This window comes from Ascaphus truei, chromosome 21, assembly GCF_040206685.1.
Source record: "Ascaphus truei isolate aAscTru1 chromosome 21, aAscTru1.hap1, whole genome shotgun sequence".
NCBI classification, from domain to species: Eukaryota; Metazoa; Chordata; class Amphibia; order Anura; family Ascaphidae; genus Ascaphus; species Ascaphus truei.
In genome coordinates, this window is record NC_134503.1 from 11,127,169 (window position 1) to 11,146,607 (window position 19,439).

Below are 19,439 nucleotides of genomic sequence, written 5' to 3' on the forward strand. Positions count from 1 at the left end.
TACTGAATGATAAGTAGTGCTTATACAGCCAGAGTCCCCCTCCCCACATCTTTATGGGTTATCTGATAGACAGGGTAACAAACATTTCCTAATTCAGATGCCCCAAAGACATTTAATTGGCTGACTATGTTGCATTGCACCTTTAACAAAAGATGTCTTTTTTTAATAGGGTATCATAACCTACATTTAAAGCAGTTGTTTTTTTTTTTAATATGCAACTTGAAACGAGGGGGGTCACTCCAGCTGAACTACGTTAATGTCAGCTTGTGGGACCCGCTACTTCCCAAGATACTTACTGCTGTATGGGGTGCTGGTATCTCTGCTGTTTTCAAGGTCCTGGTCACACGGGCCAATAGGAAGCCGCAAGCTGACATTTCGATATCCCTGCACTGTCCAGCTGCTACCGGCACACCTTATGGGCGGTAAACACCTCGGGGAGCAGGGGACTCCGGAGAGGGGACTCCTTGCTTCAATCCTATTTTTTTTAAATGGCTACTTGGAGTGCTCCAAATACATTAAATGCATCGTATATTCTAGTCTTGAGGAACTTACACTATAAAAAAAAAATACGTATGGAAGCACAGTTTAAACTATAGAACATGTGGATTTGAAATTGTAATGTTGGTCTATTTCAGGAAAGCTGGCACCATCTAGCCACAGAAATTCTGTGCAACATCAAAGCCCACCGCAGATTTTAAATGTATACTGTATTTCTGTATCATGTATGGCAGTCTGTAAATGTTAAGAAAACATTGCCTCTTCCAATCCCAACTATGCACTCGGACTGTAAATTTTATTTATTGCACTATTTAATATTGAACCACATTTTTAAATATCTTTTTGATGTGAAGATGTATTTTTTCATTTGACCAGATGCCAAAATGTAACAATGTATGTTTTGCTACTTACTCATTTTCAAATAAACTGTTTTATAGGATATGTTCAGCGTTCTATTTGTGAGAGCTTCTCATCTTTAAAAAGGCATCGCTGTTAGCAGTTTCTAAAGTAATCCTTTCCATGCATGAGAGAAGCAATACGCAAGTGTGCTATATTTACATTTGGCTCAGACAATATAAACCTGAACACTAGAGCAGCAGTCCACACCGCTTGCTGTTTCTGTACTTCATTTTCCACTTACCTGAGGCCAGAGCTGATCCGTGGTCCCCTGAATACTTGCCCGGTGGACAGAAAATTGCCACAAGGTGAGCAATAGAAAGCCGCAGCAGATTTTGGTGGCTTTCCATTGACCCTGGCGGCCCACCCTCGACCGTGGATCAGCTGAGGGATTGCTGCTTTAACATCCAGCTTTACCTATTACAAAGTAGTTGGCAGCAAAACATTGTTGGTGTGAGTAATGTTAAGCACAGCATGTCTAAGGTACAACTACTGTGCATTTACATACTTCTAAATGTATGATGGAAATTATCTTCATATAAAAGCTCAATATTTCAATTATACAATTACAGAATGTACATATACTTTGTATATGAAGTGGATTTTATTATGCAATGTAATACAAAAGCAACAATCTTTCTTGAAGATCCATTTTCCAATGAAAAACATTTTGAAGGGCCCGACTATATGGCTATGCAATGGCTTCTTGTACGGAAAAAAAATACCAAAATTGTTGCCTCTAAATTGCAACTTCCTAATTAACTACTGGGATGCCCTAATATATCCTGGGCTTTGGTTACAGAATTGTATAAAACAAAAAAGTATCCATAACAAGGTGAAAGATTACATTTTACAGAACTGTTTGAAAGATTGTTGCATCTGCTCAGAAATGACTTGGCATGCATGTGTTTCAGACGTGTCTCTGCAACAAAGCATTCTAAAATGCTGTACAGTTTAAACCAGGAGTGGGCAACTCCTGTCCTCAATGGCCACCAACAGGTCAGGTTCTCTGCTTCAGCACAGGTGGATGTCTGGAGCCACTTGTGCTGAAGTAGGGATATCCTGAAATCCTGACCTGTTGGTGGCCCTTGAACTAGAGTTGGACAACCCTGGTTTAAAACGGTCAGTTTGTGGTGCATTGTTTGAAATGCATTTCATTAATGTTTCAGGCTCCCCCTTTTTATTTTATGCCAAGTTGCACAGAAGGCATGTTACAAATGTTCTTCCTTTAGTGTGGGACTTTGAGAACTTCAATTTATGGCATCATCATGTTAAACAAATACAGTACTAGCCTAATGCAAGTAATAGAAATATGCTAAAAAAAAAAAAAAAATAGTAATGCTTTTAGGATTATTCAAACCATGTTTAAATTCAAAACAATTGAGAAGTATACTAGGTAAATGACGTATTCTGTCAAACTGCAAAAATAATGAAACAAGTTATAAATTATCTAGATACATGTACTTTATTTACAAATACTCAGATTAATAGCATTTTGTTACATCAAGGGAAAGTACAGGAGTCCAAACAAATCCTTTAGTCACAGATAAACTAGTGACCTACTATAACAAAGGACCTGGAGCATCTCACCTGAACAAAGTGAGGCAAGCTATGGCCATTAGTTTTTAACCAAAGTTTGTAAAATCAGTAGGTCTTGGTCCCTGGGAAAGCCCCTTGCAGCTTATCTGCTTTTCCGATGGCAAAATGCATTAACCACCTAACAGTACGTAGACTTATCTAATTTGAAGAATCCCATGTTTAAACAAAAGAAAACAATGAAAATATGTAACCAGATTTAAGGGATTGCAAGTTAACCAAACCTCACGTTCACATTCCAGTTTGGGCCTTTCATTACTGTACAATACTCTTGAACTTTGCAACAAAGAGTAAGTTAAAGGTTTTTAGTGAGGGGGTTTTAAAACTATTTTGTAACTTAACACTACAGTTACACCTGGGCAGGTTAATGGTATGTAACATGCCTATTTGATACTGGTCATGCTTGAGTGACCTTTCAAATATCCTTGTCCTTGATAAAACAAAATCATAAGTTGTCTTGTGTCTCTTTAAACTACTCACAATTTTAAACAAGCTTATATAACACCATATGCTCAGAACATTTAAACTAGTATAAAAGATCAAATGTACCTAAGCAATGGCTGTATATACACACCATAAACTACACTAGAACCAAATACAACTTATGCAGAGAAAGTACATGCCGCCATAAGACGACATGGAGTTAGAATATTCTAAAGACTTAAGAGGTATATGATGGTTTAAAAACCATTGTACTGTAGTGTTAAAAATGCATAAATTTAAGTAAAATCCTAAAGAAGCAGAATTTTAATCCAGACTATGCAAAGTATACATAAAAAAAGAAAAAAGCATAAAATGTGCAATAAATCAACCCAGCCTTTTTCTATACAATGTAAGGCAGGAAATGCAGCTCAGTAATGCAAAATGTTCACAAAAAGCATGTTAGCACACTGCCGATTCCACAAGGATGGGGTTTCTAAACAGCATCGAATAAACCACAGTGGAAGGAAAGCCTGTTACTTTGTAAACTGCAGTTACACCTACTGTGCTATGGGGAAATGTGGTCACAGATCATACTGTACAAACTGATATTTTCTTATATACTAATGCCAGTATTCAATTTATTTTCTTCATTAAAATCATATACACAGAATGTATTTAAATTTTAGCTCCATTACTTAGAAATTTTTACATATTTACGTGTAAAGGGTAAAAGCTCATAAACACGAGGTAAAGCTATTGAGCACAAGGAAAGAAAGGGGGGAAAAAATTGTTTTTCCTTTAAAGGTCAAGAGCGAAGCAAATGTGTCCCCAGGAAAGAGCGCAAAAGAACAGGAAACTAACAAAATGCAGTTACAGGATCCCCTTGTCAACCATCAAATTATTCACAGCAAATAAACCTATCAGCTACTGTGGACAGATTTTTATGACAAGTCACAGAAGGAAAGGCTTAAATATACAATACAAATTAAACCGTAAGACAGCCCTGCAAGAAAATCAAGAGTCCAGCATCAGTGCTTATATTTAAATCATGGATTGCGGACATCACAAGGACAATTAAGAAAAAAAAAGCTCTAGAGTTTACCATGCAGGAAAGGTTTCTTTTGTTTATTACTTGACTTGCCTTTGATAACCTGATTACATCTATAGTTATTTAGCAGTTTAGTATTCTGTTAAACTGTTGTCTTAGCAGAGTTCCCCCCGTCCCACATTTAATTTAAATCAGTAAGATGTACAGAAGATAATGGGGCTATAAAAAGTACTTCTGCAGACAGACAGGTGGAAAGGTCAGAAATAGCCAGCGTGGACATGTCACTAGCAGCCGCAGCCTTCTCTCTGGGGTTGGGGCTCACTGGTTAGCCTCCCTCCTTGAGGAGCTGAAGGTTTGTGTTGTACGCCAGACTCGGCAGCGTTCAGATCCAGGCTTCCATCTTGGATATTTTGGTAGATTTTCTTGGCAGCCTCCAGGAATGCATCCTCTACATTCTCACCTCTGGAAAGCAGCAAGTAACAAGACATCAGAAACATACCAATACACGCAGGAATTGCACATATTTCTCAAATGGCCCTCACACCAATGTCTCCCCCCCAAACATGCTCCTGCCATTATGCACTGCCTCTCTGAAAATAGGTTCTTACAGGTAATACTGTGCAATTAGGCAGCAGGTAAGCTGAAGGTCAGTCATTGTGAGTGAGGGTGTCGAACAAATGTTTAACTATGCGGCTAGTGTTTCTCAACTGGCTGCTGTAACCTGTGTTCTTTTGATGTGTCAGACACTTACACTTGGCTCTAAATGAAGTTGTCATTGATCATAATACAGTGTGAAATAGAACAAATTCCCTATACTGTAAACAGCTTTAATTTATTTTTGAAATGTCACAAATCAAATGCCAAGTACCAACAGTGAACCCCGATCAAAACAAAAAGCACATTGGTTGTGTATTTTGGCACGTTCTGGTACATACAGTATACACTTACGTTTTTGCACTTGCTTCAAGGAACAGTAGACCTGCACAATAATAATAAAAAAAAAAAAACTATATTAAAGGTTTTATACAGCAAACACATTATATACATATACTGGGTACAACCTTTCAGCACAGTCTGATTAGAACAATCTGTGTGTTAACTTCAGAAAGGGCCAATGCTCAGAAAGTTTGAAGTCATGGTAATCAAAATACTAAACAAACAAAAGTGCCACCAGCCAGAAGCTATAATCAAGTTTTTTTATTGAAAGATTTTATTGTTTGCAGGGAGACCTACCATTCTCTTCAGCAAATTGCTTTGCTTCTTCATATGTAACATCTCTCTGGGCTTCAAGATCTGCTTTGTTTCCTATAAGAATGATAACCTAAAGCAGAACAATGCAAATGATTTTTAGAGCAGTTTCATTATACATAATTTACACTAGTAAATTGTCATCTACTGTTCCCTTTGATTTTAAAATAATCCTAATGGAATGGCAGATTCAAAACTAAAATATTTGCCTTGCAACTAGGAGTTTATTGTAAGACGTGAGAAGCTTTCCACAAATCAAAGATTTTGCACTTATGTTTCAAAATTGATTCTTATATTGGACTCTCTCTCTCTTCCCCCCCCCCCCCCATTTTGCACTTATGCTTCAAGTTGAAATGATTCTCCAGTCTTGCATTGAGATAAAGATAGCAACTCTGCCAAATTCAAGACCAATACATCTCCAGTCAAATAAAAAAAAAATGTCTTATATCAACTTGATCTGACTGAGCATCTTTGTATTTATCTGGCGCAATAAACTTGAAGTTGGACCAATACATGTATTGTATACTTTTATTCGTAAACACAGGGCCTGAAAATGGAGACACAGGGTGTAGAATGAGAATAGCAGGTCCTCATATGGTTTATATTTGTGCAAGTGTTGGTGGGAAGTAGTGGTCTCTGGACCTGAACCACATTCATTTAAGCCACTCTGACACCCTGCTTCCCTGAGAAACATATCTGAAGTTGTGCCCTTGGTCATGTTTGAAAATTGTTGCTTAAAGGCAGATTTTTACAGATCATTCATCAAAGCAACACGTACTACCAATAACGACACCTATTTGATGGCTGAAAAACAATCTAGTCTTTTTCTAATGCATAAATTACATTGTGCAAATTCAAATGCATTGAATCCAAGTAAAGCCCTCATATGGGACATACAATTATACAAAAATGTTTCAGTAGCCCAATATAGTTTGATAATTAACATCTAGGTGATGTTACTGTAACAGTTCATATTTCAATATTCTTATTGGATATCTTACAGTATTTGGATTGGTGAGATTCCTTGCATCTGTCAGCCAGCTGCTTAAATGGTTATATGTGCTTCTCCTAGAAGATAAGTAAAATCTCAATGTATAGTAATTTAGCGCTGCACAGATCTTTTTAAGTTAGTATGGGTGAAACATAAATATTTCATTCTTTTCTGTGGCATACATCGACCCAGCCCAATATTAGCTTATTTGGAATTGTACACATGCCGTCAGGACTGTGCGAGAAACTCATACTGCAAAGCAGCCGATTGCACGTCACAGTATATTTAATAATCCCCCATGTAATAAATGTGAAGCAGAAAGGAAAGCCATCAAACACAAGGAAGGTTTAACAATAAATAAAATAGAAATGCCTCAATTTTCTGGTTGCTGTGGAAACCACCCAATTTTGCATAACATTACAAATATTCATAATGCTTACACTTATTTGAATACAAAAGTTATACTTATTATGTATATCATTACCATTGGTTAACTTTACTGAAAGAGACATGCTCACCTAGTTATATCGTAGACCATAAGTGCTCCTGCTGCTCCTCTGTAATAGCTTCGAGTGACAGCTCTAAATCTTTCCTGCCCTGCTGTATCCCAGATTTGCAGTTTAATTTTTTGGCCACTAACTTCGATTATTCTGGTACCAAATTCAACACCAATTGTATGAGGACAATCGGCCATAACTGTTAAAAAGCAAAAGTTTGTATGTTAGTATGATTTAAATGGACAAATTAAATATATATCTCTGTACAGAGCACTAGCTAGATGCCACATTTATACAATATTACCCACAAAACAATACTGAATATCAAGTTTGAAACCGTCCGTCAGTAAAGTAACCTTTTCGAACCTTCCAAGGCCTTTCTGCATTGGAAACATGCTTTCAACGTCCAATCTGTTAACAGGTTTGTTTCATGTTTTACTTGAATAACCAGTGCGCAGTTTCCCAAATAAAGTCACAGCAAACCTGTCCACTGTAAAGAACACCTGATATAGGACTTCCAAATCACAAGGGGGCACGTTTGGTTATAAAACAAACACACACAACTCATAAGAAGCTATACGGATTCACCTTGTACATTAAAAAGGTTTAATACATTACACTGCTCAAGCTAAACACATACTGGTAACCAACATTACTCTTGATTTTTAAATACAATTGGAATGGCTTTTAGGGTTTCTAGTCTACCAGACTTGTATGTAAATAATGTTGATTTTACAACACCCTGTAAATCCTAATGCAAAGTTTTTCTCGCTGCTCATAAACTTTGAAAATAAATTGTCAGGCGAGTAGCATATAGAAAGGTTTTACTGCCTTCTAAATAAACCTCTACATTTCAGAGACCTGAAAATCTGTATTATTTAACATACAAAAGCCACGTGACATGCTGTTTCACATTCTTTGTTTATTATTGTACAAACAAAAAAGGCAAGCCTACGTCACCTTTATGTTTGTAAATAATTAACAAAGACAGATGCTGGAGATGCAACTCGCTGTTCACTTTTTGTATATTTTAATAGTGCTTTTTTTATATTAATATGCAAACAAAAAGACATGTCCAGTAGAATTGCATGAACTGTGGAAACTTAAGAACTGTTTCAAAAGAACACAGAAGAGCCACCAAATTAATAAAGGAGGATGGGAAATAGGACTTTTGAGAAGAGGCTAGCTAACTTAGATATAAAAGGAGGCGTCTAAGAGGGGATGTGATCACTATATACAAATATAGTCAGGACAATAACAGTTCAAAATACCTATTCATTCAACTATTCCAAGGGCAGTACAAACGATACATGGTCATCCCTTAAGGTTGGAGGAAAGGAGATTTCACCAGCAATAAAGGAAAGAAAGGGTTCTTTACAGTAAGGGCAGTTACAATGTGGAATTAATTACCTATGGAGACTGATGGCACATACAATAGATCTCACAAAAAAAGTTGGGCATCTTTTTAGAAAGGAAAAGTGTACAGGGATATACGAAATAAGTAAAACATGGGAAGGATTTTGACCCAGGAGAAAAACAAATCTGATTGTCATTATTTGAAGTCGGGAAGGAATTTATTTTTCCCCTTATGAGACAGCATTGGATGATGTGTCACTAGGGTTTTTTGTTTGTCTTCCTCTGGATCAAAACACTGTTAATACAAATATAGGATATGTATCTGTCATCTAAATGTAGCATAGGTTTAACAAAGACATAGGTCTTTTAACATAATGAAGTCCTTTAGATGCTCAAATCTTGTGCACAGCCTCTTAAAGCACTAAAATACTTTCTGGGAGGGGACATTTAAATCTCCAAATGTACTAATTTCTCAACACAAATAGGAAATAAGGCAACTGCACATTTAAGTATGAATAGTCAAAAACAAAGGGCCTTAGAAATTTAAAATAACAAATTCATTCATAAAAAACTGAATACATTAGCCTCAAACACATGCTGATCTATTAAATGTTAGTACGCGTCTTTGTCAGTTGATGTTGAGACAGCTCAATAACAGAACTAAAACTGTACATGCATCGGTCATGATATCATGAGATTAAAATACCTAATCAATCTGGTGTTTCAGGGGTTAATGAAGACAGTTTTAGTTTAAAAATACAATATATTGGGTTAATGACAGGTCAAGACTTTTCCTGGGTCTGTGCTGGTCTTCAGAGGACTTAATTATGGTGCCTATCACAGATGGCCCACTAAAAGTGACACGTTTAGAAGATCATAAACGATGACCAGAAACTATTCTGTCAGCCTCAAAGAAGACTAAAAGTTAGTGAATAAATACTGGTGCATTACAGAGAGGTGACACAGGATATGCTTTCGTTTGAGGACTTTATTAAAAATGAGAACATGTGACGTCATCTACTGTACATACCAAGAGTTACATGTGTGTGAAGGTGGCAGGGAGTCGCAAGCAATTAGACCCCATACTGCATGGGTAAGAGGTGCCAAGAACATATCCATTTGTCACTCAAATTAAGGATCAATACGGACGTGATTAGCCTCGTTGCGTCCGGGTGAATCTATTGATGTGACTAACGTGTGTCAAGGTACTAACGAAGGGAAGTTATGAGTGCGTTTATGCACTGAGGCAAAACTTAAACGTCGTTTGGTAGAAGTTTTTTTTCCTCTGTCGTAAAACCGTCAATCTTGCAGCCAATTTATGAAAGCGGTGGGCTTATAGCAACATGGCAACGTAATATATAGCAATTTCAGTTTAATGTTTTATCCTGTTATTTTAAGAAACTGTCCTGCATTTACTGTAGTTGTATGTTCTTGTAATCCCTTTTCTGTAATGTAAGCACTGTATTTTTATATATAATAAAACATTTAATAAGTGATGCTTTGTGGCTCTGAATGAACTGTTGCACGCTCGAGAGAGTATTTACATTTTCTGACATTTTGCTACAACAGATGTGTGTGTTAAGTGCATAGTTTTTTCTATTGTAAACAGGGGCCTGAGACCCTGGCAGATATGAATTTTACATATTTTTTATTTGCATAATTATTGGGTGGTGGCAGCGTATAGATATGACTGCAATTGAGTAAGGAGTGTAAAGTACCTTGCGCATGAGAAAGGCAAGTGGCCGTGTGTATTAACCCTAGTTGCATATCTAAGTCACATGCTCACTTGTGTGCTGTTCGTGACAGATGGTATATGGGAACAGATTGCGGGAAATGTTGTTCATTTGAGGGACCATTGCAAAGGTGAAAAGTGGGACAGCTTCCGATCTATGCATTAACCCTTGTCCTGTATGCAGGTCACATGCTCACAGATGTGCCATGTGACAGCATCAACGTCAGGTTTCTGCAGTATTAGTGTCCAACGAATGACAGCAACACAGAGAAGTAATCTTTAGACCTCCACTAAAGAAAAAAAAATGCAACAAGTGATGACAAACATTTGTAAGGAAAAAAGTAAGAAAACAAAATTACATTTCTTTTCTGTAAACTGATGAAGCAGGCAAGACTTCCCGACTCCCATGTCACCTGTAGTCACAAGAGGAAAAAACAAATGTTAAATCAGTTGTCCAATATTACAAAGCATTCATAATTTTAAATTTACAAATCTTAACAGAGTACAACTTGCAGTATACTGTTCTGCAGGATCAGAGCACTGGAATAGTACTCTCAAATAAACAATAAATCTTTTTTTTATCTTTCAAGGAAAAAAAACAGCTTTTCATGACACAGATTACAAAACATTAAAATCAAGCCCCACCCATCCTAATGAAGCAGTCTCCTCCTCCCCCCCAGGTCAATTTCTTCTCGTTACACTGCTGCTTTAATTTAGCGCTGCCTCTAATGGGAATACTTAAAGTCTTTTATGACATTCAGTGAAAGTTCAATGGTAAATAGGACTGATTTATTGTTTTTACCCCCACACAGGCGTTTACATATTTAATGACCTAATAGTCAGCCAATATTAGGCTATCCACTTATTAAACGGCTTTGTAGAAACAGAAATCAAACAGTTTACATGTACCTAATTATAGTGAGAATTTAGTGTTTCTAATAAAACTATAAATTACAATTGAAATGTTTTAGTCTAGTTACTAAATTGTGTTATCCTCTGATAAAATATCACTGTTGGCCAAGCCTTAGACTGTCACAAAAAGGATAACGGCTACCATTTGTTTATATATTGGTCATTTGTTTGGTGTCAGCCAACTTCATAACATTGCCACAAACAGATCTCAGAACCAAAAACTGGGAGGACCAGGAATGTTTGAGCAGTCACACTGGCTTCATTTTCATACGGTTGCGTTTTTGACTTATGTCAAATAGACAGAACAAATGTTTAGTCGTGTGGCATCCCCAAAATTTCTGTTTGGATGTAAAGTTGGGAAAATGGTGAGCCGTTCTGGAAGCAAAACAGGTAAACTCCTTTACAGCCAGAATAAATCTCAAAAAAGGTGCTTCACCAGCAAATGTTTTATACAACAACATAATGCACTGGAGCAGAAGACAAAACAAAAAAGGAAATCATTTACACTTACCAATGATGATGTATTTAAAGATGTAAGAATAGTTATAAGGTGCAGTTGCCATTATTGCGCTAAAAAAAAAACAAAAAAAAAAAAACATTATTTACTGAGATATATGCTGTTCCAACTATGTATTGAAATGTCTGGCAGGATTGCTGCTTAGTTTGTAATTGGTAATCCAAACCGCAACAGACAAATTTGCTACTGCAAAAATACACTCACAGTGACAGCAAACGCAATACTGTACATTTTTTCATACCGAAATGGAAAAAGTAGGCCATTTCTAGATTCTAAAATAACTTATTTGCAAGACCGTATACTACAGTAAACTACAGTAAATCATTCTGGTTCAATTTACATTTACCATACAAAATTGTAACTAGGGCTCCTATTCTGTTATACTAGCAAAAAAAAAAAACAATCAACTCCTGAAAGATCTATTCAGCATTGCCCATAAAACCGCATACCATTTTAAATCGCACTTCTTCAGGGAACACATTTTTTAATAAAGCATCTGCATGAAAATATGCGAATTGAGAAACATTTATAAAATTTGTAATCATTTTACATGCAACTGTGTAACATAACCCCCCCTTGTATTTCTTATCCCATACAAACCCTTACTTTATAATACAATAAAAGGATTAATAAGGTTAGTAAATATGTCAAATGTATGTTTCGTGCCCAAAAAAAACTAAGCAAACAGCGCACTGAGGGTGTGTGCGCGTGATACATCAGACAGGAAATTATTAACCAACAATTTAGAAAATAGGTACTTGACGTTTCATCCTTGGGAGGCAGATTTGCCAGAATTTAAACCAGAGCAGATCAAGTTTATTTAGATATGATAAGTGTCAGACAGTAACAATGTATAGTGGGTGAAGTTGCTAATGTAACTTGCAGTTCTCCATTATCGTGTCCCCTCTATCTAACTGGTCATATGACATGCACAAGGAATGATTACCTTATAAATGAGGTGGAACAAACAGGACTGAAATCACAACCGCCAATTGAAAATCCCTGTGGTAATAAAAAAAAACATTTTTCAAATTAACATTTAAAAACCATTAAGAAAAAAGGTATTTATAAATCAGTTCTGAAAGAGCTATAAAATCTGTGTGTACCACTGTCGCATCTAACTGACCATGGGGACAGGTACCTGTAAATTTTAGGCCCTGCATCAACACTGAGCATGGCCTAGGCAAGCAACCACTCAGGATTTCACACCATTTCCATTCAGAGTGGACTCTGAAAAGAGAATGGTTATTGTTTATTTTGTTTTTAGGACTCCTATAAGGATGCTTGTTATTCCAATGGCAGGGGACATGCCAGAACATTTTTTTCAACCAGGCTTCCTGGCAAACCTTGGGTTCCCCAGGAATCCCTAAAGGGTTCCCTGTAATTTTCAGGTCATGTTAACATTGTACCAAATACAGAAGAATTTACAATGCATTGGATCTCAGAGTCGCTGTTACAGAGGGTTGGGGTTCCTCAGAATTTTATGGTTCCTTAACCAAAAAACAAAAAGGAAGGGTTGGAAACCACTATGCTAGAAAACGTAAACATGCATTTAGACAAAAAAAAAAAGTTTTTAAAGGCGAAGTCCCTATGAACGTCAATCACTGTAAATTTCTAGACCAGGATCATTCAACAGAGCATCATAATGATACCACTCAACAGTGGAGCTAGATTTTAAAGCTCCTGCTGAAATGAAAGACTAACAATTTGCAGTGGTTTTGGTTCTTTGAAAATATTCCTTAGAACAGGATTTTGTTTAATGAAGAAGTTTATAAAAAAAAAAAAAAAAAAAAAACATATTTTTTATAGCTAGCTGGATAGGATCTTCAACCGCCAATGTGTTGATTCAACGTGTCATCTCAGTGAAAATCAAGAGATAGTTGAAATAACAGACACACAGACACACAGACACACAGACACACAGACACACAGACACACAGACACACAGACACACAGACACACAGACACACAGACACACAGACACACAGACACACAGACACACAGACACACAGACACACAGACACACAGACACACAGACACACAGACACCAAAATGTAACATAGTATAAAATGTGTCAAAATAAAACGGTACCAAGATATCCAGCTCGGAGTTCAACGATAAAGACCATGTCATGACATCATTTAGCTTTAGCAATTTAAAACAACAAGGCTATGGGTTAAATGCTACCTCTCAAATATGATGTACTATATTTCAGACAAGGTTCCAGATAGTAATGTTATTCAGAAAATACTGATAAAAGTAGAATGGGGTGAGGGTTTTGCTAAGCAGAACCAGGAACTGGTCAGTTCCAGAATCTACTGTGTTAACTACAGCAATATCAAAATAAAATAATGTATTGACTACTACACTGATACATACTTCAAAACAGAAAATAAGTAGACGCCGGTCTATTTATTGGACAGCTGGCCACATGGTATCATATGCTTGGTAATGTATTTGGGGAACAAAAGAGCAAAAATGGATGCTACCATTCATTAGACATCGTGATAAACCTTTTTGCTCCCAATCTTCAACTAATTATTTATAAACAAACTAACCAATTTCACCTGGTATTTCTTTTTCATGTAGTGATTCCCAACCTTTTTGTTACATTGTGCACCCCCTGCTAGAAAATATTTGTTCCATGAACATCTAATAAATCTTATTGCCTACTCAGTGTATTGCCAACAAAATGGTTTGGCTGATTCCAGGCAGTATAGTGCCCTGAGTTTATAAAGGTGGGAGGAGAGAAACCCATGAATAAGGCCCCAAACTGCACCTCAGTATGTGCAGAGAGCAGTCAATTACTGCAGAAGCTTCCAAAATCATGCACCACTTAACCTATGCAAATGATGGGCCTACTAGCATGGCAGGGGACATCTTACTTGACTATGATGCCCTAATTACATCCCCAAAATAAAGTAAAGCCACAACGATAGTACCAAAATTGTATTCTTCAATAAACAGTGACATCATAATTTTCCTATTTGGTGAAACATTCACAATCTGAATGTTAGAAGAAAAAAAATAGCAACAAAAATTAATAATGTTGGCAACTGATATTTTGAGCCAGGTGGTAGCCATTGTACAAGTACGTTAATGGCATTTGTGATGCAGATGCATTAGAGTAGGGAGTAGTGCACTGCACTTATTTATGGGACAGTAATGTCATTATGCGCTGCTTCATCATCAATTTCTATTGCAGCAGCAAAAAGAATAATAATGATACAAATGATTTCTCTATTAATGCAATACATTCAACAGTTGCACAGTCTGCCCTTAAAACATTTTACTCACAAAAAGCACTTTCTGTAACATTTCCACATACCACAATCTTGAAATAAAAATAGAAATTTTTTTTTTTTTTAAATGCACAATCCTTACTTTCTGTTGGAGTGTATTCCATTGGCAAAAAAAAGGGGGTTTTGGTCATACTGCAACCCATAAAATTTAGCAAGGTCTATATCTTAAATCGAGGAAAATGGCAGTTACTATGTTGCAACAAGGCATTGCTCATTCAGTATTTTTTTTTTTTTTTTAGCAGGCACGAATCTGTAAATGAAAGCTATTCTGTGAGCTATATTAATGCATTATTTAGTGTCCAAAAAACAATAGCGGTGAGAATAAGGCATGAGACAGTATTACAGTATTTACGTGCTCCCAATAAAATCTCCACCACACATTTAGTTTGAATGTAGCTCCCATATTTCTCAACTTAAAAAAAAAACCATTAAGGTGTGTATTCTATAGATTCTGTGACTCTCTCACTGTTTACTGTATCACTGGGTTCATAATGATTCAGATTAGGTGAGCATCTAGTCTACTTTGTGGGAATCGCAGACCTCCAACTGCTTTAACACTAACATTTCATCTTCCTGCAGGTGAATCATTCTCTTGTGCAGAGTACTAATAGGAGCTCCTCATGATTGGCAGAACAATGCCAGTCCGTAAACCCTATAGAGCGGTAGGAACCGTAAGACTAGCAGTGTTGAATACACCTATCACGCCACAAAGAACTTTAAAGAAGTAGAGGAACCATTGTTATAGACAGTTTTCACTCATACTCAATTGTCACCAGTGAATCGATTCGGTTTTGGTGCCAGCATCATTCTGGAGATTTGGGATGCGCTCATTAACAATCCACTGTGTTTCATGGTTATAGCACAAATAGAACATGGTCTAGCAGAGACTGCAAGAATAGGGACTATGCACTCTTCAATTTCTTTACAAAACATATTTAAATAAATTATCCATTTTAATACAAATTCCAAAACATTTTTCTCAAAGATACGCAGACCACTTATGGCAAGAAAAAGGATATTCTCTCTCATTTATGCCAGTATTTTATTTTTCTGTGAAAGGAGTATTGAAATGTATATTTTGCATAGGTCTGCTGTATAATTTTTCAGTGGCTATCACCATGCATCTTCTGTATCAAACAATGGGATGTTTAATAGCCCCTTTCATAATGCCTCTGGATAAAGGCAACATAAGAAAAATGTGAAACTAGGTCTATACATTTTGAACCAACCCTGAACACTGTCCTCTTATTTACAAGATAGGGCAGACAGTGATAGTACGTTTTCATTAATTAAAATATGAGTAATTGTGGATTCAAGCTTAGTCTTTCCAAGAAAAGTGGGATGACAAGATTGACAAATTCTCATGAGCGTTGAGGAGGATTATGGGAAATTACCTAAGTAATAAACAGAAACATAAGGGTGATTTGTCAATGTCTACAGCCTGCAAAACTGGGACATAAAGTGGAGCCATATGAAGTGAATGCTGCACACCTAGAAAAGTATATCAATTATACAATTACCGGTGCTCCCGTGCTTGAACGAAAGCCTGTTTTCAGTCCTAGATCAGTAGCAGAAGGAACACAGGGCACAACAGATTTGAAAATCTAAAAAAACTCATTTATTGAGCCAACACAACGTTTCGACCTCAGAGGTCTTTATCAACTGACAGTGGCACTATGTCACTTGATAAAGACCTCTGAGGTCGAAACGTTGTGTTGGCTCAATAAATGAGTTTAGATTTTCAAATCTGTGGTGCCCTGTGTTCCTTCCGCTACATAAAGTGGAGCAACATAGTACCAGATTTATCAAAGAAATATATCCAATTTAAGACTTTTTCTTTGATAAACCTGGTGCTACTTTTTTGCCACGGTTTTGCAGAATAAGGCTTTTATATGCAAACCCCCTGGATGGTAGCATACATCTACACCATTTTAAAGGACTGCAGCACCACCTATTAGCAAATGTTAAATGTAACATTACAAAGCACAACAGCATCACAAAATACAACATAAATACATCAGGCCTGGGGCTGAGAGCTACAACAGAAAACACCAACTGCAAATGTTGATTCACATTGATGACTCAATTAAGGAAAGAAAGAAATAAAGCTATAGTGCTACAAAACCCACTTAACTTTACCAGGTAAAAATGTGAAAAGTAAACAATTTCTAAAAAAAAAAAAAATGGAATACAATAAACCAGCTACACTGTCCTGTACGTCCCAGAGCAATTTATGGACTTTTGTGCATATCTAATTAATATTATTATATATTTTCTCTTTTAAAGAGCGAACACACCTATTTACTATACGAATTTTAGCTGGAAAAAGCAGCTGCCTTCTCACCAGAGAAGCTTTCGTTAAAGGCACCGAATAGAATCAAACGGGGGGGGGGGGGGGAGACGACACATTTCAGATGCTCCTTTCCCATCCCCTAAAACAGCGCATTAATTTGCATTCTCGCCCAGGTCAATGCCAGAGTGGAGGTGGAAATGTCAACGTTACGGTGTCCTCTAACATTGGGGGGGGGGGGGGAGGAGGGTAAATAACAGCCAGGAACCATTGTACAGGAGAAATCATCCCTGACATTCACACACCAGCAAGTACTGGAGATAAATAAAAAAGGTGGGGGTGGCGACAGGCTGCGGCCTAGCGGGCGCTACTCCCCCCCCCCAAAAAAAACCCACAACAATGATCACGGGATTTCGCTTCTCCCGGAAGCTGTCATGCCCTCGGAGCCTGGTGCTGCAGATACGCAGAGAGATCCCCCTATTAATTCCATACAACGAGGCCAAGGAAACATCACACTGTCCTCCCAAAATACCAGGGGGGTCCTTATACACATCACCTAGAGAAAAGGGGGGATGACAGATGTGATGATGGAGGGCGGATGTGGGTGGTGCAGAGGAGGGGGTTAACCCCTCCACTGCCAGAAAAAGGCATAAGAAAGCCCTGTCAGCAAAAACAATAAAAAAGCGGGGGGTGGGGGCTAGGTTAAGATTGAGTGAAGGTAGATGTATGGGGAGGGGAAGGATAAGATGCAGTGAAAGTAGATGTATGGGGGGGGGGAAGAGATCAGTGGTGGTAGATGTATGGGTGGAGAATCAGTGGAGCTAGATGAATGGGGGGGGAGAGATCCCCCCCTTATGGGTTAACTTGCTTTCATACCTGCAGGGGGAACCCAACACCCTATGTTTAGCGACCCAAAAAAATAAAAGGGGAAGGTTGAAGCGGCGAAATCAGGCCCAGCTCAGGGCTGTGTGCGGCAGGAGGAAGGCCAGGGGTCCCATGGGGGGGGGGGGGGGGTGAGGGAGGAAGAGCGGCCGGTGACATTAAATGCCGGTGTGAGGGATGGGGGGGCCGGGTTGTTTTCTTACCTGCTGGGAAGCGGTGGGCGCCGTGCAGCTGCTGGGTATAACGCCTGGGCGGGTTTATCTGGCGGCCCCTCCCTTCCTCCTGACGGCTCTTTTTTCGCTCTATATTACGGAAGCCGCCTTTCTCTGCTTCTCTCGAGTCCTCCTCCTTCTTCTTCTCCACTTCCTCCTCCTTCTTCTCCACTTCCTCCTCCTTCCTGGCAAGATGGCGGCGGCGGCGGCGGCGGCGGCGCTTGCACAGGGTTTCCTGGCGCGTTCGCCCACGGGCTTGTACAAAGTGGGCGCGCGCCGGCGCGTGCGTGCGTCCCCGTCGTGGCCTTTGCGCGCGCTCCGTGTCAAACTGCCGGCCGGCGAGGGAGAAAAGGGTGGGAGGTGGGGCTGGGTGCGTCACGAGACGAGTTGGTCTCGTGCTCCCTCTGGTGGCGCGAGGAAGGGGAAAACAGGGATTGCGTCACAGGGGAGGGGGCGGGGCGAGCAGCGTTGCCTTGAGCTCTCTCTCTGGCCTAGAAGAGTCAACCAAACCAGATCCACAGAGCTCCATGGAGGTCACTCAGGCCCAGATTCACACAAAGAGGGGAGGGGAGCAGCACACCTTGAGCACCACACCTTGAGCACACCTTTATTCCCATTAGCACCCTTTTGTGGAGCTGGGTTGCCACCTTCTGCTAAATAATAACACAGAGACCCTGTGCAGTCCCATCAAAAGGGCGTTGTGTTGTCATGGCAACGTGGCGCGGTGCTGGGACGTGCCGTTGTCATGGAAACGTGACGCCATTTGACGTCGGGAAGCCATTTTGACGGGCGCATGCAGGGGGGAGGAGAGGCCGCCCGAGAAGTCAGTGAAGACTTCTGGGTTGAACCGCTTTGCTCCCGCTGTCCAACTCCTCTGACTGCCGCCTTGCGCCGCTCTAGCGGTTCATCGTCCTCTACTCCCACTGCCCCCCCACCCCCAGTTTGCGCACCTCGCCCGGAGATTTCAAATGTAAACCCGTAGCCTGGAGATTGGGTAGCGAAACCTCGTAGTCTCCTGGTCAAACCCGTAATGGTGGCAACTCTTGACGTAAGGGATGATGACATGTTAATGGCATACCCTCCAAAATTTTGGTACATACAAATAGGTACACTTTATCTGCTAGGACAAAAATTGAGCCATTTGTGCTGAAGCTGGGTTATCCTGAAAACCTGACCAGTTGGGAGGGGGAGTCTTGAGGACCGGAGTTGAGAACCACTGGTGCCTGGTCATTGTGGGACAGAGGAACTTCCAGGCAACTGAAATTGGGTGGCCGTACGTCCCGGATTTTCATTAAACATCCAGACAATTTTCTCTAAATCGTTCAAATGTCCCAGTTTTTAGCTGTCCTTATTTTGGACTCACTTAAAACTCATAAAACCGTAAAAATACAACACTGCATGTTTTTTATGTGATCAATCATACCAAAGAGTTAAACATTTTAAATATATTGGTCAACTCTAATTACCGGTAGCTATCTGTACTACAGTAATGCACTGTGCTGTGAGTACAATCAATAATATAGCATAAGTGGCGACGCT

General features: G+C 38.9%; 2 protein-coding genes across 3 annotated transcripts in view; one reads left to right on the forward strand and one right to left on the reverse strand.

The window, feature by feature from the left end:
* Positions 1 to 5,721, forward strand: part of CNTRL (centriolin) — a 164,235-nt gene extending 158,514 nt beyond the window's left edge. For both annotated transcript variants that reach the window (XM_075578958.1, XM_075578959.1), the window contains one exon: positions 636 to 5,721. The gene's annotated coding sequence lies outside the window, so the exon portion shown is untranslated. The remainder of the gene's footprint in view (positions 1 to 635) is intronic.
* Positions 3,520 to 18,256, reverse strand: RAB14 (RAB14, member RAS oncogene family). Its single transcript, XM_075578961.1, has 9 exons — positions 17,892 to 18,256; positions 12,161 to 12,216; positions 11,209 to 11,267; positions 10,145 to 10,198; positions 6,719 to 6,896; positions 6,211 to 6,277; positions 5,195 to 5,282; positions 4,910 to 4,940; positions 3,520 to 4,423 (listed from the first exon to the last, which is right to left on the reverse strand). Exons 3-9 carry the CDS (start codon positions 11,258 to 11,260, stop codon positions 4,246 to 4,248), a joined length of 648 nt encoding a protein of 215 aa, XP_075435076.1. The 5' UTR covers positions 11,261 to 11,267; positions 12,161 to 12,216; positions 17,892 to 18,256; the 3' UTR covers positions 3,520 to 4,245.
* Between the last annotated feature and the right edge of the window lie 1,183 nt (positions 18,257 to 19,439).